The 22,400-nt window shown below is 39.6% G+C and overlaps 3 protein-coding genes across 3 annotated transcripts; 2 read left to right on the top strand and 1 right to left on the bottom strand.

Annotated features, from left to right (window-relative positions):
* Positions 1-1,510: 1,510 nt before the first annotated feature.
* On the bottom strand, positions 1,511-10,991 carry LOC127761497 (structural maintenance of chromosomes protein 3-like). Its single transcript, XM_052285798.1, has 28 exons — positions 10,977-10,991; positions 10,829-10,904; positions 10,563-10,601; positions 10,400-10,467; positions 10,260-10,331; positions 9,591-9,670; positions 9,429-9,507; positions 9,241-9,358; positions 8,982-9,157; positions 8,253-8,498; positions 8,053-8,174; positions 7,461-7,605; positions 7,134-7,306; positions 6,941-7,040; positions 6,360-6,496; positions 6,050-6,254; positions 5,152-5,239; positions 4,892-5,071; positions 4,187-4,332; positions 3,862-4,053; positions 3,597-3,780; positions 3,427-3,497; positions 3,196-3,347; positions 2,924-3,089; positions 2,703-2,849; positions 2,157-2,258; positions 1,812-1,986; positions 1,511-1,701 (listed from the first exon to the last, which is right to left on the bottom strand). Exons 1-28 carry the CDS (start codon positions 10,989-10,991, stop codon positions 1,511-1,513), a joined length of 3,645 nt encoding a protein of 1,214 aa, XP_052141758.1.
* Positions 10,992-13,584: 2,593 nt separating this feature from the next.
* On the top strand, positions 13,585-17,167 carry LOC127764068 (proteasome subunit alpha type-1). The gene is made up of 2 exons (XM_052288893.1): positions 13,585-14,080; positions 16,507-17,167. The coding sequence occupies exons 1-2, from the start codon at positions 13,730-13,732 to the stop codon at positions 16,966-16,968; spliced, it is 813 nt and encodes a 270-aa protein (XP_052144853.1). The 5' UTR covers positions 13,585-13,729; the 3' UTR covers positions 16,969-17,167.
* Positions 17,168-17,858: 691 nt separating this feature from the next.
* On the top strand, positions 17,859-21,762 carry LOC127761681 (uncharacterized). The gene is made up of 4 exons (XM_052286007.1): positions 17,859-18,500; positions 19,407-19,509; positions 19,736-19,944; positions 21,066-21,762. The coding sequence occupies exons 1-4, from the start codon at positions 17,914-17,916 to the stop codon at positions 21,322-21,324; spliced, it is 1,158 nt and encodes a 385-aa protein (XP_052141967.1). The 5' UTR covers positions 17,859-17,913; the 3' UTR covers positions 21,325-21,762.
* Positions 21,763-22,400: the final 638 nt, after the last annotated feature.

A 22,400-nucleotide genomic window follows, 5' to 3' on the forward strand; every position in this document is an offset into this window, starting at 1 on the left:
TATATATAATTAATGGTGGTCAATAATTATTATTTCTATACAATATTATATTATTGTGCTTTGCGTGAAATATATTTGATATACGACATGAATCAAATTTATGCTCTGTTGCACGGATAGTAGGAAATAACTTTTGCTAACATGAAATTTCAAAAGTTTTCAAAAAAAAAAAAAAATTGCACCGTAGCATTAGCACAGGAATATTGCTAGTCATAGTAACATATCCGTGCATTCTGACGGGATAGATACATACATGGGATGGAAGGAGGATAACTCTGCTTTTAAAATAGTAGAGAAGAAACATATAAACTATATTTCGTTTAGTTATTAGTCTTTGGTGGTTTTTGAAACTCATGAAGATAAAAGATAAAGTTAGCGTATGTAAAACAAGATAGCTATTAGTACATGATATGATATGATTGATTAAGTTTTAATTATTACAAACTTGATAAATGGATATATGCGATATTTTAAAGCAATTTTAATATAGAAAGTTTTCGCATGGAACATACCGTTTAGTAGTTTGAAAAGCATGCTAACGAAAATCGAGATAAAATCTTAATCTTCATAGAAAAAAACAGGACCTTTGTGTTTATTGATTATATGATGCTGACTATTTTGTTCTTCATCGGCAAAGTTGAGATGGTACAGCGACAAAAACTGACATGTTATGCAACATACTAGATGCAGTAGAAAAAGTTAGTGAAAGATGGTTAATTAAGTGAGACCGTATTGATATATCATCAAATAGCATACTGAGTGGGTTTTTCTTGTCGTGTTTTTTTTATCATTTATGGTCATTACATTTTAAGAATATTTTCAGGTGAATCCAAAAGGCGGATCTATGCTGATTGCTGAACTTAAGTTTGTTGCGTGTTGCTTACAATTATCAAATTATTTGTCTCATGCCATAGCCTGAGGTATGTCAAATTATTTGTAGTTTTTCTGCAAAACCACAAAACAGAACAGAAAACATAACTACTCTACACAGTTGTCCTAGATAATAAATTTGTGGTAGTGGTCGTAGTTTATTTTTCATTGTTGATACAGGGATAAACAGAAATGTAACAACAACACGTCATAAAGAATAGATGCATGCGCCACTGAATACATGTGCCACCCAAAACAGATGGCGGTGTTCTTAGCTACTTGAAAGCTAATGCTGAAAAATAAACAACGAACAAAAATTTTGCAAAATCAACTCTAAAATTAACTTTCAAAATTAAAATTTTAGCTGTGGTTGATAAGCCAAAAAGCAAACAATGTCTCTGAAATCTGAACATTATCTATCCATCAGCCGAGACTTGAACAGATCTAAAAGCTAACTGCATATTCACAAGTAGTCCAGCTGTCCAACCATGTAAATATAAGACATTCAGCCAAAGCGAGACATGCTGTTCTTCACGGAAAAAAGAAACAATGTATGTTGGTAGCGTAATATTGCAACTAGATGATGTTATCAGGCTTGAGTGTCAAGAGAAGCAAACCATTGGCACAAGCATATTTGGTCTCAAATAGCATTCTGCGTCTGGTCATGCCCAATGAAATCCAGAGCCTGCTCCTTTGACACTACATTGATGTAGCTCACCCTGTTCTTGTATGTCACACCATATATTTTATCAGCAACTTTTACAATTTCTGGTCTGAACGTCGTCGCTATAAATTGAGTGTCAGCCATGTCCGCAAGACGGCGGATCATATCTGAAACATCGCTTAAGGAAAACAGATATAAAATTATGCTTGTAATGTTCAAAGATTCTTTTGTAACAAGCACGAGAGAGAGATAGAGAGGGAAGAAATACAAAGGATACTGCCAACAGCTGTTCTGTATTGTGTATCCAGAGCAGCATCAATCTCATCGAAAAGATAGAACGGAGCTGGATCACAACGCTGGATGGCAAAAATCAGTGTCAATGCCACCACTGTCTTCTGCCCACCAGACAATTGTTTCATAGATTGGGTTTCACCCTGGCCAGTAAAGGAAACCTGAAACTCGAGTACCTCTCTTAGAAACTTCAGGAAATATTTTATACATAATATAATTCAGAAGGAATATAACAACTCGCCAGCATTATCTAACATCACTTGATTTTTTTGGTTGAATGAATAGTATACAAGCACAGATACGTAAAAAAGCATATGCAAATAGGACATACCTTGACTTTTACACCAATGTACTTCTCCATTCTATCTTCAGGATCTGGTTCACGAGGCCCATCCTCATCATTATCAATATCCTCATCGCCTGCATCACCATCCTACCAGAAAGAACAGCATAAGCATTAGTTTTCAGAAGAGATATCACTTTCGAAATAGCATGGAAGGAACTTTAAGAGAACTCCAGGCAAAGGCAATAAAACAAAGTTGGAAATTCTAAAATGTGTCGATTTGCACTGTATTCAAACTTAGCATTAGCTTTGCATTGAAGAATAGCCCAGATTTTCAAAACAAAAGATAAGACCGGAGTAATGGCAATTCATGGAAATAGGTGAGATAGCATAGGTTAGCCAATGAAGGTGACAACAATATCAGCTTTTAGTCCCCATCAAATTGTGGTAGGCTATAGATGAAACCCAAGTAAACCCAGTGAAGGTGATTTGTGAATTTAGCACAACTAAAAGCACATTACTGGGTAATAGGGCTAAAAGCCTAAAAGTGCATGCCATGGAAGCAAGATCAGTTGGAAAGCAAGGAAAATATACTTTTTTCTTCATCATAACCAAATGTCCATGGCCACCTTGCACTAGTTCAGAAAATACTTCTCGGAAGTGCCTCGCAACTCCCTTAAATGTACGTTCAATCGATTCATCCTTCCTTCGGTCTAAAATTGACACGAGTTCCCTGATTTTCTGCATTTTTTATGAGATACAGTGTTCAGGATTCAAGCGAAACAAAAGGCAGCTGTACCAGGGGAAAATTTCACCTGATCACCACCATCAAGTTCAGCCCTTCTTCTCTCTAGTTGTTCACGTTGTTCTGTGAAGTTCACACAGTCAAGAGCTTTTTTCTTAACATGTCTGAACTGCTGCAACTGTTCATTGCAGTCGTAAAGCATCTTCTGCAGCTGCTTCTTATTTTTCTGTCTGTACCTGTAGCATTGGCCATACAAATAGGATTGGCATGCATTCTGGACTGTTCAGCCAGTTCACTGATTTATATGGAAACAAAACTAGGTAGCCATGAAAAATGCAATACGTCTCAAAAGCGTCGGTAGGCAATGGGCCCAAGTCTCGGATCTTCTTCATACACTCTTCTTGCTTAGCTAAATGCATGCTCCTGCTGCTCATGAGCTGTTCCAAATCCTTGGCACCATCTCGCACAGTCTGGTCCAGGTTAGCTTCAAGTGTCTGTATTCAAAGATAAACCGTTACACAAGTCAACGTGAGTTCTTTCAAAAATACGTCCATATAGCTATATTCAACTTACCTTCAGATTATCCCTTTGTCTTTTCAGTTCCTCCATCTTTATCGTAAAGTTATTGATAGCATCGACATTAGCTACCAAAAAGATCGTTTGAGTTAGCTTAACACTTGACCCCTTAGGAAGCATTAAGCATAATGCAGAAGGGAACAAAAAGTCTATCAGTGCATCTATACCTTTCAGCATTGCAGTCAAATCATCAAGACTGCTCTTAGAGCTATTTAATTCTTGCTCTTTTGATTCAGCTTCAAGAGACAAGGTTTTAGAATCTGCGGATGAAATTACTGCTTCAAACTCTTTCTGGCGCCTCATGAGATTAGTTGATAGATTAGCTTCCAATTCTTCTTTCCTTGTTTCTATCTGCATAAAAATTGTAACTGCATTAGAACAGAGAGAATCTTCAGGGGAAGAAAAGATGGTTGCTAAATTTTCTTGTACAACCTCAATGCGTCTGTGTCTACATAAGACAAACTTCTCCTTTAGTTCAGTTAATTCAGTGTTCAATTGCATAAGAAGATCTCTTTCTTCTGAAGTTAATTGGTCAATAATTTCAGTTCCCATTTCATTATATTTCATTGCAATGCCAGATTGGATTTGCACAATTTGGTTCTGGATGTTGTCGAGAGATTTCTCCTGCAAGGTAGAAACTATTAGATAGAGTTGCAGGAGTATAGCAAAATAGACATTTTATACACAACTTTCATATTGAATATCAAGAAAGTGGATCTCCCATGAACTGCAGTAAAAGAAAAGGAGAACCAAGTACCTTCTTTCCTAGTGCCTTCTCAAGTGATCCTATTTGCTTCATAGTGCTAGCAATGCCAACCTTAAAGTGTTCCAACTCTGATTTTGCATGATCACTTTCGGCATCCATTTGCTGCTGTTTGGTAACTAAATCTGTCATTTTCTTATCTATATGTATGGAAAGTTAAGGAGAGAAAATTCAAAGACATATAAATTTTGTCTTGCACATAAGTAGTAGTAGTAGTAATCAGCAACTCAGCTGTCTCAGCAAGAGGCTTTTAATGTTTCAATCACATATCCAAACTACTTCGAACTTGAAACCAAACAACGCAAACAAACATGAGGGACGCCTTGTCATCCTCCCTCACAAACATGTGGCTTCCGGTCCCACATGTCATAGTCACAACAGCAAATCCTCATTGCCAACTATTAACAGTGACTAGTCCTTAAATTTTGCTAGTTTATTGGCCCAACATGTTGAAGACCCAGCACTCCAGCAGTATTCTTATTTCTTACCATCATAATAATAGTCTGTATGCTTTGGCATACTCCCTAAAAAAATAAAGTTATGTATGCTTTGGAGAAGGGTATTGTGCATGCTTATTTCCAACCATCAGAGTAATGGCCAAATGAGCTACGGTGCAAGCAGGAAACATTAAATTTAATAGTAAACTGTTAACTCCTTATCCATCAGGTCAGGTCATAACAGAACGAGTATCTTCTATACCAGCGTCATGTAAACAAGGAGAAAGGATATCACTTAGATTCCTTTCAACATTCTTTAGATGTTCCTCCTTGTCCTCAATTGCCTTCATATTGTTCTTAATTGTTTTTACAAACTTCAGTTTTGAGCATCTATAGTCATGGAAACCTCCAGTCATATGACCTTTTCTGGCAACTTGATCACCTGATAACATTGACTCTTATTAATATTACACCATTAATTAATGCTGCTAATGACAACTAAGTGAAAAAGTTTCAAACTACCATCAAGCGTGATGCAATTTAGCCCGTTGTCGCGTGCAACTTTGGTCGCAGTTTCCAGGTCTTTGCATATTACTGTCCTGCCAAAAACCTAACAGAAATACAAAACTTAGACTAAAGTAAAATATATGACAACAGAAGAGATGCTATGCAATCTAGCCCACATAAGCATATAACGGCGAAATGACCACTCTAAAAAGATGCACTCAAAGTAAATAAATGTTCCACGCACACATACACTCTGACCCCATGCACATATGAAAGCATGGGAAGGAAAGGATAGGCGATGCATGCCAATACATAAGTTATAGATGTTCATAATCATGAGTTTATGACCCACCTAAGAACCCATTACTCTAAGATTAGTCTCAGCTAAAAATACAGGGTGTGCTCTAGTCTGGTTAGTATGATTCATAGACTTAATACAACACAGTGCCAAAAAATAATACATTATTTGATGGTCTGCCATGGCTACTAAACCCAAGCTGATGTTGCTGGGTGTAAACCTCCAAGCAGACAAAAGGCAAAGATGTATACATCCAGAACTGAAGCATGAGTAAGACAGTGCAGATGAAGGGCATGATAGAACGAAAACATCAATTAAATTTACCAAGGTAGCCAATAAAATATGTAGATGTCAATTGAAAGAACATGACAGAAAAATGTGGGCTACCATAGGTTGGCCAATTACGGATAATACGTCAATCGGCGTATTAGCGACAAAAAAATAATTTATAGTTAAAACTTTTACTTATGTGTTCTTAACGAATTAAATGTCAATGTTGAAAAAGAAATTACGATAAAAAAAACTCAAAATCAACTCCAAAATTAATTTTTAAAATTTAAATTTTGACATTGTCATATACGTTATAGGCAAAAGATGTGGCCCATGGATTAATACCTGTTCAAAAGCACGGCGATGATTGGCCTTGCTACATTCTAATCTCTCTAAAAATGGAACAAAATCGTCACTTCGTGGACAACTAACATCTGGAACTTTCACTCTATTCAGTGGTATAAATGTCACCCGTCCGCCTTTTTCTCGAGTCAATACTTGAATGATTTTCGTTGATATGTCGTCATTCTCAACAACTACATGGAACAGGCTACTCACAACAGAATAGAATACGTCATTTACTAAAGAAACAGTGAAATAGTTAAAAAAAATCTGGATCATGTCAGATGTATTAAATAGCAATTTAATTCAAGACCTATTCCCTGCAGTGACCTCAACAGCGGTGAAAAGCTTCTCATCACAATCAATCAGCTCTAGTATAGGACCAACAACTCCTGTAATACCATGTTCCATGGTAATTCTGCTAACACAATTTAAGCCTCTTATGATCTCCTGAGGAAGGAAAAAAAATCACAACATGCAAATAAAGTTTCAAGCATTTTCCTGACAGAAAAATAATATAATATGGCAATAGTTGGCAAAACTCGATGTTTATAGGGCTACTATATCCTTTCAAGAACAATCATAACAAGCAGAAGAAATATTTAACAATAAACTAAGCAAACATTTGTCAAATTATCAATCAAAAATAAAAATCAAACTAGTAATATCATTTTTTTATGATTATGCAAGTTTGTTGATACTGCCACTATATTTAAATATATGACACTGTTCACTTTATTTGGTCTTCGGCGTGCAACTTTGACCACTATTCTTCTATTAGAATAGAACGATAATATCTTTTTTTATAATGTAGAATTACTTACAAAGAAAATATACCCATAGCAGTCAGTAAAATGAACAAAAGGGTGTGAAAAAAATGTAGCATTTCCATACCCCAGGTGTTGCATTGCCCAGCTTCTCCTTTGCGTTCACAAGATCTTCCTCGAGCCTATCTTTTTCAGCTGTCACATTAGCTTCCTCCATCCAAAACGATCTAGGACATTTTTCATTATCAGAGTATGTAATGTATAAAGTAATAGATCTTCCATTAAATCAAAAGGCCATGACTGTTAAGAAATATACATACTTCCTTTCTTCTTGAAGCTTGTCTCTCTGCTTCCTCAAGTCATTGTAATCACTGTGCTTCTTTGCAAGTGCGGACTCTAATTTGTTTGATTCACTTTCGTAGAACTCAAAATAGCTATTCAAGTTATTAATTTTGTCTTTAAGCTTCTGGATTTCTTCTTGGAGTAAACCTCCCTGGAGTAGTTGCAAGGCAGGTAAGTTGGATATAAATCCATCAAACAGCAGAAGGGTGATTAAAAAATCACATGACTGGTCAGTTGAGAGCCAAAAATACAGCTTAACATAATATATAATGTATTAACCAAGCTAAAATATAATACAACATAACCTGCTTTCGGTTTGATAAAAGCACACGCTCAAGATCATCAATTTCCTTTTGAAGCCACTTATCTCTGGCAGCTTTGTTTGCAAATTGGGTTGCCCTCCCCTGCTTTTGGTACAATATACTTAACTGCTTCTGACGATCCATTATGCTATCCCCACAAAGTGCAAGTGTCAAAGGAGCAATCATAAAGAGAAGATTATACAGGGAAATTATTCTAAACTCTTGAGGGGACATCCCCTCATTACTTACATGTCATCTAAATGGTTATGAAAAAATTGAAAAAAAAAAGAAAAAGATAGATTAGTATGTGATAAATCACTCCACAAACATGCAAGGTCAAATTTAACTTCTAAAAGTTGCAACAAAAAAAAGACTGTGAATATACATTAACAAGCCATAGTTTAATTTGTTTTTTTTTGTTGCAACTTATAGAAGTTGAATTTTAACTTGCATGTTTGTGGAGTGATCTATCACATATTAATCTATCTTGATAATTTTTTTCAAATATCAATTTGGATGACACGCAAACAACAAGGGGATGTCCTCTCAAGAGTTTAGAATCCACTCCCAGATTATACATCAACATATTTTTTACCTTTTTGACATTTCTTCCTCTTCCCTCAGTTTGGTTTGATGCACCTTACTAGTCTCAGCTAATTCAGACTTTGACCTTTCACTCTCCATCCTCACACTTTGTGAATCCCTCGCAGCTTCATCCTAGAAATAGATTTTTTAAGTGTAGCAAAGAAAAAACAAAAAAATCATGAGAAATATAAAATATGAACTATGGCATACCTTTGCCAATTTTTCATTCAAAATTCTATCTTTTATATCTCTCAAATCAAGCTCAATTTGAGCAACTACCTTAAGCACCTCTGTACACTTCTTCTCTACATCTTCCTTTTCAGCCTTGTTATCATTTATCCCCTTGGTTGAGAATTTTATTTCTTTCTCAAAACTCCTGATCTTCTCACGTACACCTACCACTTCATTATCCGCATGGGACATTCTTTCAGAAATTTTTCTTCGGTTATCATCCATCTAACAACAAGAGGAATCAAAGCAGGCAGTAAAACAATTGATCCATTGGCTATAATGATGAAAAATGAACTCTTGTCACTCTCGTTTTCACCAACCAATGAAGAAACAATTATTTTTTTTAACTGCTGCCCAGATCCAGAGCAGTAGGGTTAGTGGTATAGTGGGTGATTACTGATGAACCCATAAATACTGTGTTTTCTTTGTTTTGTTTTTTTTCGAAAGAGTGAATTTACATATCACATCGCAGTTTCTATAATGCAAATATGGTCGTTGCATTGAGGGCACACCTTAATTCAAAAGTTTCTTCCATCACAACCAAAAAATATGACATCACAGTGAGTAGGAAATGCTAAATTTTAAAGGTTTGTTTGCCAAACTTGTTGCAATGGTTATTCATGTTTTTAGTTTGAATATTCCAACTTGCATGGCAGGAAAAATGCATCTTGAAACTAAACGTACACAGCAAAAATGGTAGAATCTTACCGAAGCTAATTCGTTTCTAGCATCATTTAGTTCATGGTCCAGTATGGTATACTCAAGTGATCTTCTTTGTTTGTCCAGCTGCTGGTACTTCTTCAGCTCTTCTTTCTCTTCATCAAGTTCTCTCAACCTTTCCTCCAAGTAGTGGACAACTTGATCAATCTGCTTTCTTTTGTTGGCTGCTAATAAATCATGAATGAATGTCCACTCACAAGAGGTCTCCCCTAGAAATATATAAAAATTTACGATAACTTAAACTTGCCTGTTTCCTGCATGATTTTCAAACTCTCGCGTCGTCTATCTTCATAAACGCGCGTACCACCGATCTCTTTGAGGAGATCCAGCCGTTCGGAATCTTTCATTAGGGTAAGGGATGCAATCTACAAATAACAATTTTCATTACATTATGGCCGAACAGATCATGGGAACAATAAGGTGAATAATTATTACCTTTCCCTGCTGGACAACGTAGTATGGATTAGAGCGAGAAAATCCAGCACTCTCTAGCAGATTCATGACTTCAGTTTTACTGAACAACATATAATTAAAAGTGGGTACAAGCAAGCAACGCTGCTGTAACATGGTTGGCCTGTTTAGGGGTTTATGAAATACCTGATATGCTTCCCATCCAAGTAGTATTCATCCTTCTTTGAAGCTACTGTCCTGCGCAAGCGTACCACCTTTTTCTCGACCTAGAGCAAAGTAGTTTTTTTCTTTCACTCACAATCAGGAGCATGAATAACATGCCATACACTGTTCAGCAAAGCAAAAGGCACCTAATACACAGTTCTTGCTGAAATATGCTGATAAATAACTAGCAGTACACTGTTGACTACCTTGCATGATCACCTAGAAAGCAACTTATTAGTTTCCTTAATAGTTGGGATCCCTCTTTATAGATATATCCTATGCATTAGAGATAAAGCCAGTTTCTTAGGTATCATGTCAGGTCATCCCTATAAAAGAGTGGCATATCTATCCATTTGCAATTACACAATGATAAGGACTAATCTCTAGTCTCTCTCCAATGATCTTTACCGCAGTCTAAGTTCCCTTATCATCCCTAGCAGCCGATGATGCCCAGCTTTCCTCCAGCTGGTGTTCACCGTCAAGAATTCATAACACGACTGAATGACATGCACTCACATGAAAGATCTCATAGTTGATGCATTTTCATAAAAAGAATGTGCATCTGGAGAGCTAGATAATTCAAATCAAATGAATTAAAGATCAACGAATTAGAGGACCTACTCCCGGTAAAAAAAATATTAGAGGGCTTACTGGAATACGGTTGTCTGAATTATCAAACACTATCTCAACGAAAGCTGAAAGAACTGAGATGTCAGCACCTTCCTGAAATGGTTATTGTTATCAAATAGCAAACACCTATCTCAACTAAATCAAAGAGAGAGGATGCGTACATGAAGAAGGGCGCCCCTGTCTTCACTGCGCAGGTTCTGAAACATGTCACTAAGGACAAACCGTATAGCTGGAGCATTAGAATGCCCAAGTTAGGAGAAAAGTATCACATAAGCATAAGAATAATAACCTAGCTAGCAGCATCACATGTCTAAAAAATATTACCATGGAAGAAGTTTGATTTGCCAGATCCATTTGCGCCGACTGTGATAAACATGCAGATTTATGTTAGTTTGTATACAATTAAAGCATACCAAGATTACTATAGTCATCAAATATTGCAATTATCTCCCCTGCACCCCCAAGAAAACAAGGCAAGTGCAGGAAACTGCAGGACAATCCAAACAGCGCCTTAAACTAGCCATGCACAAGCTGGCAAAAACTCATGGACCTTACTAGTCATGTTGGTTAGATGGGGAGGAAGAAATTACCAACGACATTAACTTTTGGGCTGAAAGGTTCTGTTGAGATCTCCTCCCTGTAGCTCTTAAATCCTTCTACCACAACCTGCACAGACAGACAGCTTCTGAGTCGATACGGACCAACATATCATCAAAATCAGAACAGCAGAACATATACCTTCTTTATATACATGGTTGAGACAGGGAGGGATCAAACGGTCACCATGAAATCCTACAAAATGAAGGGCAAATCGGTAGGCTCCATCTAGACGAACTAAATCTCCATACATGGCAGCAAGCATGCATATGCACACAGTGGAAATTGATATTTTGTGCTGAATGGTCGAATGAATGATTTGTGATAATTATTCTATTGTACAAACGAAAAAATTAACTATTATTATAAAGTTGAAAGACGGACTTAAAAAAATATTATATGATATTCATATATAGAATTGTTTCGGAAAAAAAGGACCATTTAGAAGTTCGGAAAGCATGCCCATTAATTCAGTTATCCATTCCTTTAAAAAGAAAGGGTAGAGGTTGTAAAGATTCCAATCCGTACATACTACAATCCTACCAAACCAAAGCGGTCCTAAGCAAACTTTCGTAGTATCCCAATCCTAAATAAGAGTTCCATACGATCCCTTGGTAACGGTAGATCTTTCGTAGGATCCCGATCCTACATAAGGATTATTAAAAATCAAGGTGGGTTAAAAATAATGTGAATAAGTCCACACGAGTTTCTAAATAAGTCGATTAAATTTATCAAAAACAATATTGTAAACTTTAATATTTTTTTCAGAAATACGCATAGGATTTGTATATCATTGAATTAAGATTGAGGTGTGATACTTACAACACAGCCGACACAAGCTTTAATTTTTGCAATGTATTACAAATCTTATATTTTAATATACACTTATATAAAATCTGATAGGATCCCAGCCCCAATCCTACGATCAATATCATAAAAAAAAAAGAAACGATTCTACCCATTCTACCCAGTATCTCGATCCTAACAAGTGGCAACCTCGGTAGGCATGAGGCCGAGACGAAAAGACCAACGCGTGAGAGTCACAGCTCGAAGCAAACAAACACTAGTGTACAGTACACACTACCCAACCCGAGCTCATGGAATAACCTGGTGAACCACCCAAAAACCCTAGCAGGGGAATGGGGGGACAAACCCTGGAAGGGATAATAGCGAGATCGACTCCGCCTCCCCAACCGCGACCGCGGGCGAGCAAATCCGGAAACCCCAGACGAAACAAACTCCACCACCGAGCAAGAGGGGAGGAAGAATCAAAATCACTTCGTCGGAATGGGGGAGACGGGGCCGGAACGGATCCCGAACCGGGAGGAGGAAGAACCGAAGAAGAACTGAAGAAGACACTTCCCGGCGACGGCGAGCGCACGAGAGGGGGGAGCAGTTGCCGAGGGAGGTAGGAGATGAGGGTTAAATAGACGTCGTTTCGTTCGGCGGCCCACGTCACACGGCCCATCTAGGCTGCGTTTAGATCCAAGTTCAGTCCTTTTCAATCACATCAACCTGTTATACACACATAATTATAATTTTTCAGTCACATCATCTCCAATTTCAATCAGAATCTAAACTTTGCGCTGATCTAAACACAGCCCTACTGCATGTTTAGTCACATTACATCACATTCACGTCTACAGCTAGCAATACTAGCAAGGAAATTTCCAATATTTATATTATAATATAATAATGGATAGCGTTAGGCATGTCTCACTATTTTTATGAATATTATCATAATGTTAAAATAAGAATATATGTAAAGATGGATCTCACAAGTGCAAAATTATAATAGTATTTTTTACCAACCATGTCAATTTCTTCTCCTCACGTCTATTTTAGTCTATTATTCTTTTTGCTTGTGGTTAAGCTAGCTTTCTTTTGCAACGAGTGTTGTGTGGTTTCTATTCACAGCCTGCACTGTATGGTCACGATAAAAACTTATAACTTTATGACATTTTCTTATGGTCATTTTGTGTTTGCCCTAACAATAACATCAATTCATAGCCTAAAATATTATACTTCATTTTGTATTTTGAAACGGAGCCAGTACTAGTTCGTATTACCATTTTTTTCTTTTACCACACACGTACGTATGTATAACAATAAATAAAAAAGACGTAAATATTAGGAAATGACATAATATCAAATAATTAAAAATGGATAAGACTTCGAACTCAGGCCGTCAAACCCACTACTTATGGAGTTAGCTGGAAGACCCATGAACGATCTCTACCTATGTATAACATAAGTATCGTTTGCTTTCTTTATTCTAAAATATAGCTACATATTATTTAACTGTTCTTTCTAAATAATAGATGAATAAAAAATAAAAAGACAGATCATTTATATCTTTGACAAGCATTTCATTTTTTAGGGGTTTATTTTGTATATAAACTTTTTTCGGGGTATTTTTTTATCGAAACTGATATATCTTATTCAGGAAATACTTTCAAATATAAGGAAGAAAATATTTTTAGAATATTGTAATCCCGTTCCAAATACCCAACACGCTACTCCCCTTTCGTGGGGCCAAAGCCCAATTTGCTTCCACAGAAATCGGCCCAAAACATTTTTGCCTTGCCAATGAGGAAAGAAAAACAAGTCACAAGTGGACCCCGCATGCGCTGCCTCACCAATCTCACTGACGGCTGGACCCCACAGAAATACTCTCACTGACGGGTGGGCCCCGCAGAAACCCTCCACCTTCCTCCTCCCCCTCCCCCATCTTGGAGTCCAAGAAGAACACCACCGCAAACCAACCCCAACAAAAGCAGGGCTACACGCACACATCGCAAGCCGCCCAAACCCTACACAATCTTCGAATCCCCACCGAATCGCGCGAGAGAGAAATCCAAGGCGAGGAGGAGGAGGAGGAGGAAGCTTCGAGAATGTTCCGGAACCAGTACGACACCGACGTGACGACGTGGAGCCCGGCGGGGCGGCTGTTCCAGGTGGAGTACGCCATGGAGGCCGTGAAGCAGGGCTCCGCCTGCGTCGGCCTCCGCTCCCGCACCCACGCCGTCCTCGCCGCCGCGAACAAGGCCGCCTCCGAGCTCTCCTCCCACCAGCGGAAGGTCTTCCGCGTCGCCGACCACGCCGGGGTCGCGCTCGCCGGCCTCACCGCCGACGGCCGCGTCCTCTCCCGATTCCTCCGCTCCGAGTGCATCAACCACGCCTTCGTCTACGACGCGCCCCTCCCCGTCTCCAGGCTCGCCCTCCGCCTCGCCGACAAGGCGCAGGTCCGTCTCGGTTCCCAATCTCCCCCCCTTTCCCTCTTCTCCCCTCTCTCCCCCACTTGATCTCTTCGGGTGCGGTTGGTCCTGCTGCTGGATTGCTTGATCTGCTTGTGTACTTAGGGTTTCGAGGTATGGGGATCAGATCTGAAACGCTAACTGGGGTTTCGTGCTTGGGGGGGGGGGGGGGGAGGGGGTTCCTCGGCGGGGATTTTGGTTGTTGATTAGGGTTACGATGGCTGGTATCGCTGGGCGCGCCTGCTTCGATGATCGACAACTGATTTGATGGATTGGCTAGTGGTGCCTATTTGTGATTGCAATTTAGGAGTATCAGTGCTTAGGTGATTGTGCTGAGGCGATTGGTTTACATATGTAGAGGTTTGCAGCACTACTGAAAATTAGAAATTCAGTACAAAGATCTCCTGATGAGTCTCACTGCCCAGCTTCTTCTTAAAAGAACAGTACAAAATTAAATTGCCATCTTCATGTCATACTTGACATGTCGATGCGTTTTCAGCCGCGGATGGTGTGTAAAGATGGTCGCGAATCCAGGTTTACCTGTCCTTTTATTTAACTATTGGCATCAGCTAGACAAATATGTGTAAGCGCTGTAGTAGTAGACTTTGCAAGCGAAATGCACACTGTTGGATCTCCACTTGTTAAGATGCACAATCAAACAATCTGACAGGATATGAATATATGATCAAAAAACATATGGAGTAATTTTCTTTTAATAGTTGACATATGTGCTTCTTCATTGTATGGTTCGGACTATTTTATCCTGCATCAATTCATACACACAGCAAAAGGCTGTGATATTATGCAACATACCTAGATAGTTTCATAACATAACACTTATAAATCACCAAAAAATCTAGTGAAACATACATATATAGTAGTGAAAGACCGTATTGACCTTGACACCTTGTTCCTTTTAGATATAATCAAGTAGCACATTAACTGAGTTATTTGCAGTTTACTGGAAACAAGCGAGAGCTAGCATTTATTTGTCACGTTTTTAATCATTTATTATAGTCATTATATGGAACATTTCCTGTGATCCCAAATGTTGAGTTGAAGTTTGTATTATACATGTGTTTATGTGTTGCTTCTAGTGATCAAATTATTTGTTTCATGGTGTAACATGAGATTTTGGTATGCTCAGACACTCATTGAGGCATTTTCCTAATAAGACAGCCACTTTTTTCACACAATTTTCAAATTGGTGCACCTGTTTATCAGCTTGATTTCTTTTATTTTTAAATTTCTCCATGCCTTCTCCTTTAATGTCCATATGGATGGATGGAAGCTACTAGGGAATTAGATTGTGTTGTCGTCTTCAGAAAAAAATGTATGGTTATACATAATAAAAGTATTCACTGTTGCAAACTTAAAATTGCTGCTTTAAGATGTCTTCGACTTATGATCTCTCACTGCACCAGTTAGATTTATAAATATCTAGATGGGTTAGCATATGCAGTTTGGAAGCAAACCAGCACAGCATGATTTGACTGTCAAACCATGAGAATGCAGATGGATTTTGTAAGTCTGCTCCATGAGTTGATGATTATCTGCATCATTCTAAACATGTTTGAAAAATTAGAAGGTATTTTTTTAGGGAAAAGCATCTCTGCGTTGTTAATAGCTACTCAAATTTAGTACATTAACAAGCTATAATCTATGACTCTCGATGTGCATTGTGATTTCATTGCTTTTTAGTATGCTACCTTCTTTCATGCATATATTTTATTTTTGTTGAATCGGAAAATCGTTTTTCAGATATTAAAGATTGCAAAGCTACAAGTGGAGGTTTCTTTTTCTTGCATGGCTACTATAACTTGGAAAAAACACCATACATCAATTGCATTCTCATGTTCTTGTACATCTAGCTTTGTTTCCTGTTATCTCCAGCATGACAATTAATCTGTTAATCTTAATCCATTACCTTATCATTGATTTAGAATGTAGTGCTGGTGCTTACAGCATCAGTTTTCAAGCTGTGCTCAGTGCGCATCTGCATCATCTCAACGTCACTTTTTCTGTAGCAGCTATTGCTTCATTCTCCCCTTCGATTGCCATCATACTTGAGCGTGCACCTTTATTTCTGTAGTGTGCCTATTCTGGGGAACAGTTCATCGGATATGCTGCATCTATTTCCCCATGGCCATCCAGTTCACTTTTGTTTTCGTGATTCTACTCTGCAACTGTTTTAATTGAACTTGTTCACCTTATGCTGATGTGGTTGTTGGTTGTAAACGATTGATTTCAACCAAGCATGCTGCTGGCTGTATTATAATTGAGATATGCTTATGTGGAAGGACATTCTTTATCCAAAGATGCATATATTTTTGCAATTACCATTTGTCCCACCACGTTCCTGTGGTCCCACCACGTTCCTGTGGATAATGTCTGTTTCTTTGATGGTGTTGCAGGTTTGCACACAGCGATCATGGAAGAGGCCATATGGTGTTGGCCTCCTTGTTGCTGGATTAGATGAGTCTGGAGCCCATCTATACTATAACTGCCCCAGCGGCAACTATTTTGAGTACCAGGCATTTGCTATCGGCTCTCGCTCTCAAGCCGCCAAGACTTTCCTTGAGCGCAGATTTGAGGGCTACAACGACTACACCCCAGAGCAACTAATCAAAGATGCCCTCTCCGCCATAAAGGAGACGCTGCAAGGTGAGAAGCTAACCAGCTCCAACTGCACCGTTGCTATTGTTGGCAGAAAGGACGATGGCACGGTTGAGCCATTTGAGATGATCGACGTGAAGAGGATCCAAGAAATAATCGATTCCATGGAGGCTGCCGAGGAGGCACCAGCGGCAGAGGCTGAGTCGAGCTCGATGCAGGAGGAGGACAAGGGCACGGACGCCGCGCCCATGGACATCTAGGCCCAAGATACATCTTATCTCCTCCCTTACACCGTGTCTGAGTTTCCAAAAGATTACTGTTTTAGAAAGCTGTGACTGTTGTGTACCCTTTCTTCAGTACTACAACTTTGCGACGGTGTCTTTGATCAACATCGATTGTGTTTTGGACCGATTATTTACATGTGATGCGGACAGAAAATCTCTTTGGTTTCGGGGACCAGATTACGTTTGCTTATCATTCGTTCTGATGCCATTCTGATGCTTGGAATGTTTAATGTTCACATGGTTAGGGCTCTGTGCTAGCAATCGCTGCTAGCTGCACGTCCGTTTGATGTACCAATGCGCATGAAGCTGCTGTTGTAAATTCTCTTCGTTTTAAATGCGGCTTGGTAGGACGATGCGTCGATGTCCTTCGTCCCAGTTTAAATTTAACCCACTTCATTTTTTTTTTTTTTTTGCGGGGGCACTTCAAATCTTAAGCAGAAGTGAGCAGACGTCATTGTGTGCTGCTGTAGTAAATTCATTTCGCTAATAATTTACATCTGCTCGAGTAATCACTAATCAGACGCCTTTGTTTGTAGAAAAGGCGCACATCACTGTACTACGGGCTTGCTGGCTGCTGCTACACAAGTACACAACACATGCAATATCCTTGATGTAATAGCTGTTTACTCTTCGTGCATATAAATGACATAACTATGCAATTTAGGTCGATTTTAATGTGAATTTAGGTCCATTTTGATTCTGAAAAAAATATACTGATACACAAGCATTCAGCAAATTTTGGAGTGAAAAACACTGACACTGACAACCCTGGCCCATCGTCACACGCCGTGGCCCCGAGACGTCAGTGGAGTTTTAGTACTTCCCAAATCATAAGGACACGTCATAAAAACGAGAGCTCGCCTAGTTCTCTTTCTTCCCAATCACCACCACCTCGTCTCCACTCTCCACGCTCCCGCATCCATGGCGGCCTCCTCCGCCCGCCTCCTCGCCGCCGCCGCCGCCGCCGCCGCAGCGCGCGGCCGTGCCGCCACCACCTTCCGCCATGCCCCTACCGTCTCCTCCTCCCTCTCATTCCCTCCCAACCCGCACCACCGCCCGTCCCTCCACGGCCGCGCTGGCATCTCCTTCTCCTCCACCTCCATCTCCCTCCCCTCGGGCTCCCCGCACGGCGCCTCCGCCCCCTTCAACCTCTTCCCTCCCGACTCCGATCCCTTCATACAGTGGGACCCTCCCCCTCCCGACGCCGCCTCGCCGCTCGGCGCCGGCGCCGCCGGCCGCGAGGCGCCCGGGGACCTCACGCTGGTCGTGCTCCTCGGGTGGCTCGGCGCGCGGCAGAAGCACCTGCGGAGGTACGCCGACCTCTACCGCGACCGCGGGGTCGGGTCGGTGCGGTTCGTGGTGCCCGTGCGGGAGCTCCTCGGGCTCGACCTCGGCCGCCGCGTCGAGCGCAGGGTCGCCGACCTCGCCGCCGAGATCGCCGCCTGGTGCGACGCCGACCACCGGCGCACGCTCCTCTTCCACACGTTCAGCAACACCGGATGGCTCGCGTACGGAAATAAAACCTTCATTTCTCGTTATTTACTCGCTTCTCCCAATAATGTGCTATTACTGTTCTTCCCTGAACACCGGATGGTTGAAATTGAAGTGTTTCAAACCGGACAAGAAGTTGATAGGTTGGAATTATTACGTGCGCATGGTTTGCACATGCGATTGCACGGCCTCAATTAAATTGGGCAATGTGTTGCATCTTTGCGGCAGGATAGAATTGATACACGCACATGCATGTTTATGCTGTGACACATTGGTTGTTGCATAGGTTTGGTTGATAAAAACGTGGTTGATAGAGGTACGAAAGAAATCCAAATGGTTTGAACAGCATGTTCTGGGAAAGCTCGTCATCTTCTGTCTAGAGTATACTGTGGATAATGGAGCTACTCCATGATATTCCAATGGTCAAGATAATGAGAAATGGAGTGCGATAAGAACTTAGCAAAGGTGATCGGTTGAAGAGCACAACAGATATCCATTTGTGAGTGCATAGATTGAGTAAACAGCGTGGATAACAGCATGATCTATGTGGAGTTGTTAGGCCACCTTGATTGTGCTAGATTAGTACCATGGTAAAATATTTTTTTCAGGCATTTTTACCTCATAATGAGAATCACTAGCAACGGCGTCCAGTCACTGACAGTCTCATATAGGCGAATCACATTCATGGTTGATATGGCTGCTGTTGTTAAGGACTACCTAATTGAAAAAACATGGTGTGTTTTGTTTTTCTAATAGTTTCTAGTGGAAATTTCTTGTGGTGCAGTGAAAGATAATTTTCCATTTCTGCCTTGCCTAGAAGTCAGAAAACCCCTAGTGGAGGTTTTATTTGATAATTCGGTGATCTGTGGTCATGCCATTCACATGGCTATATATGAGAACTTCGCTATCAAATTTCTTTCCAGATATGGTGCTATACTTGAGAATCTACAATCAAGAGCTGATATAATTGAGAGGATACGGGGATGCATTGTAGATTCTGCACCAGTTCTGGAGATAAGACCAGAGGTCTGGACACTATCTTTTTGCTGCATTACATATACCTGAAATAAGCTTTTAACTGGTAGCAGTAAATTCTTGTTCAAATACATTTTAGTATGTTGGATTTGTTTTTTCATCTTGAACTGTCGTAAGATCCTATTACTATAGCTAGAATGGTTTGTGCTATTATCTGGAAGTTTCCCTATGCAAACAAATCTGTTTACCAGGAAGCTCATATATAAACTTAACTCAGGTCTGGGCTGCTGGATTCTCTGCTGCCATGTTGAAGAAAAGCAGTTCCATGACAGGACCTTCAGTTGAATCTCCTGATGGATATACTTCAAATGGCACCTTGAACAACCTTAGCTCTGATGTGACGAGACCAACATGGGGTGAAAATATTCTTCTATCTACTCTACAGAAATTCTTCGAGATTGTCCTTCATCTACCTGATGTAAACAAGTAAGTCCTTACCATGTTCAATCAGTTCTGGTTACGTGTTTTGAAGCATGGACAGCTCACACCGTTGTACTCAGAAGTTAACTTGGGTTTTATAGATTGGAATTAAACAATGCTGTATACTTCAATTACTACTTCATTCACACTGCCATGCAAAACTCATTGTTTTAGGCACCTTTTCTATGAAGATTGTAGGTTGACTGCCCTCAATGAGTAGGTGTCATATTTAGCAAATGGAAGAGTAGCGGGGGTATAAAAAAGAGAGACAGGGTTGAGAAAAGATTTTGGAGATATTGATTTATCTCTTGCTTGCTCAGTTGCCCTAAAGATTTATTGAATGGTCATTTGGTCCCTTTTTATAGGGAAGGGCATATGCCTAGTTGACTTGGCAGCTACTGCTCCAACCTGGACTCTTTTCCTAACCAAGTTTTATAACCTACAAATTCTATCATGGACTCTCCTGATGTTGCTGACTAATCTTGCTGAGTACGTAAATTAACAAAACTCCTGATGAACATATAATCTAGGACTTGCCCTATGCCATCTTCTGTCTCTAAAAGGCTTACTGACGTCCTCTTTGTGATTGGAAGGTCGCAACATTCATAAAAGAATTTCGTAGCATATTCAATTTAACAGAAGAGCAGCAGTATGCATGGGTGCCTCTTTTCATTATATTTCTCCATGTGGACTGAACTTTAGGTTACTGGGCTCGATGCATAAATACATTTTTGTTTTCTTTCATTGCACCCGCAAAAAAAAAGTATTATACCATGTCTATGGGCAGTTAGACACTGAATTTCACTTTCAGTTGATTTGCACAGTAGATCAAATGGACCTTTCAACGTGTCATGTTTGCAATGCATTAATTATGTAATTTTGGCAAAGCAAATCATGATGGTTCATTGTACAGCTCATAATTACTGTGAGTGACTACAGTTTATTTAGTCAGACTTAGGTAACTTCTCCTCCAGTTTTCTCCAAACATGACTTATTTACGTTATTTCTGTTCCATAGATTCAGCATGATCAGTTATTCCCAAATCATACCATAGAGTGATAGAGATTCACCTGATGGCTCGTTCTGTTACCTGACATTTTTTTCTCTCTGATCGTCATGATGTTCAGGAGGCTAGAAAAGGTTCACTCGGTTCTTTCAGAGAAGCAGCCTACCTGCCCCCAGTTTTATCTGTACAGCTCAGCAGATCGAGTAATACCTGCTGAATGCGTCGAGCGCTTCATCGACATGCAGAAATCCCTAGGGCAGAGCGTATTCGCCCACAATTTTGTGTCATCGCCACATGTGGACCACTACAGGAGCTTCCCTCATGTCTACGCAGCAAAGATCGACGAGTTCCTGAAGATTTGCTCCATAGCTAGAGTATGACCAGTTTTTGACCAACAGGTATTCTTTCGAGACATAGGTATTGCTCTATTACCTTGAGAGGTATATGAATCATGGAATATTTACCCATTAGAGTTCCTGAAATGATGTGTACTCGTTCATGAAAAATATGAAATCTTGAAAAGTGACGCTGAAAGCTGAACTCTTAGATGTACATTGGAGCCACGAATTTCTGCTGTTATTTGCTTCGATAGCCTTAGACAGTTAGACACTAGTTGCAGCGTAATCTGTTGGCGATTTTCAGATCGCCTCAAGTTTTATTCAATTGTACTTGTCTAGTGACAATGGCATGAGCCTGTGTATTCTAGTTCCATCCAAGATGGGAACAGCCTGTAGTTGTGATACTCCTAGTCTCTGTCACGCCGTGCTTGTGAGTTATTAATATTCTTTCTCGCCTTAATCATGTTGTGAGTACAGTAACAATTGTCAGCTTATTGTTCGACTCGATTTCTTGATGTGCGCGCAAGTGCAAAACTCTAATTTTGGGTCGGTTAGGTATACACAAAAGTATGTACTCTCGTTCATACATATGGTTAGACAAAATAATTCTGAATGTATTTTAGGTACTATACCCTGAGAATTAGCTTGATTACTATGGGTCAGTTTGGAAGACCTTTTTTTTTCGCAACTCGATTACTATAGAAGTGATCTCACTGAATGTGCACAAGTACAAGCATGTACAGTCCAATATAAGGTCCCACAGTAGCAATGCCAAATATTCTCTGCCGGTTTGATCTACAATTGATAAGCCGTAAAAGAAAAAACACCAAGCAACCAAAAACAATTTATGGTTATTAGTATTAGTTAAACTTCTATATCAGTGTACTTAGCGATTCAAAAATCACTTGTGAAAATAAATTATAAAAAAAACTTTAAATTTTTTCCCAACGTATAATTGAATTTTAAAAGTTAACTTTTAGCAACCATAAGCAGAGACAATGAAGACCTGTTTAGGGTAAACTTTTAGTATCTAAAGATTCTTCTAGAAACTGCAGCTGTCAGAAATTTCCTAAACAGTCTACTTTTTACTTAGATTCTGAAAATAGAATCTTGAAAAT

This window comes from Oryza glaberrima, chromosome 2 (genome assembly GCF_000147395.1).
Source record: "Oryza glaberrima chromosome 2, OglaRS2, whole genome shotgun sequence".
Classification (NCBI taxonomy): domain Eukaryota; kingdom Viridiplantae; phylum Streptophyta; class Magnoliopsida; order Poales; family Poaceae; genus Oryza; species Oryza glaberrima.

What these genes read in the sequence shown, in the direction of transcription:
- LOC127761681 (XM_052286007.1), top strand. Translation starts at nt 17,914, where the DNA reads ATGGCGGCCTCCTCCGCCCGCCTCCTCGCCGCCGCCGCCGCCGCCGCC. An exon ending in AGCAACACCGGATGGCTCGC is followed by an intron (nt 18,501 to 19,406) that starts GTACGGAAATAA and finishes ATTTCTTTCCAG; the next exon opens with ATATGGTGCTATACTTGAGA. An exon ending in TTCTGGAGATAAGACCAGAG is followed by an intron (nt 19,510 to 19,735) that starts GTCTGGACACTA and finishes AACTTAACTCAG; the next exon opens with GTCTGGGCTGCTGGATTCTC.
- LOC127761497 (XM_052285798.1), bottom strand. An exon ending in CCTACCGACGCTTTTGAGAC is followed by an intron (nt 3,090 to 3,195) that starts GTATTGCATTTT and finishes CCAATGCTACAG; the next exon opens with GTACAGACAGAAAAATAAGA. An exon ending in ACATTGGTGTAAAAGTCAAG is followed by an intron (nt 1,987 to 2,156) that starts GTATGTCCTATT and finishes CTCGAGTTTCAG; the next exon opens with GTTTCCTTTACTGGCCAGGG.
- LOC127764068 (XM_052288893.1), top strand. Translation starts at nt 13,730, where the DNA reads ATGTTCCGGAACCAGTACGACACCGACGTGACGACGTGGAGCCCGGCG. An exon ending in GCCTCGCCGACAAGGCGCAG is followed by an intron (nt 14,081 to 16,506) that starts GTCCGTCTCGGT and finishes ATGGTGTTGCAG; the next exon opens with GTTTGCACACAGCGATCATG.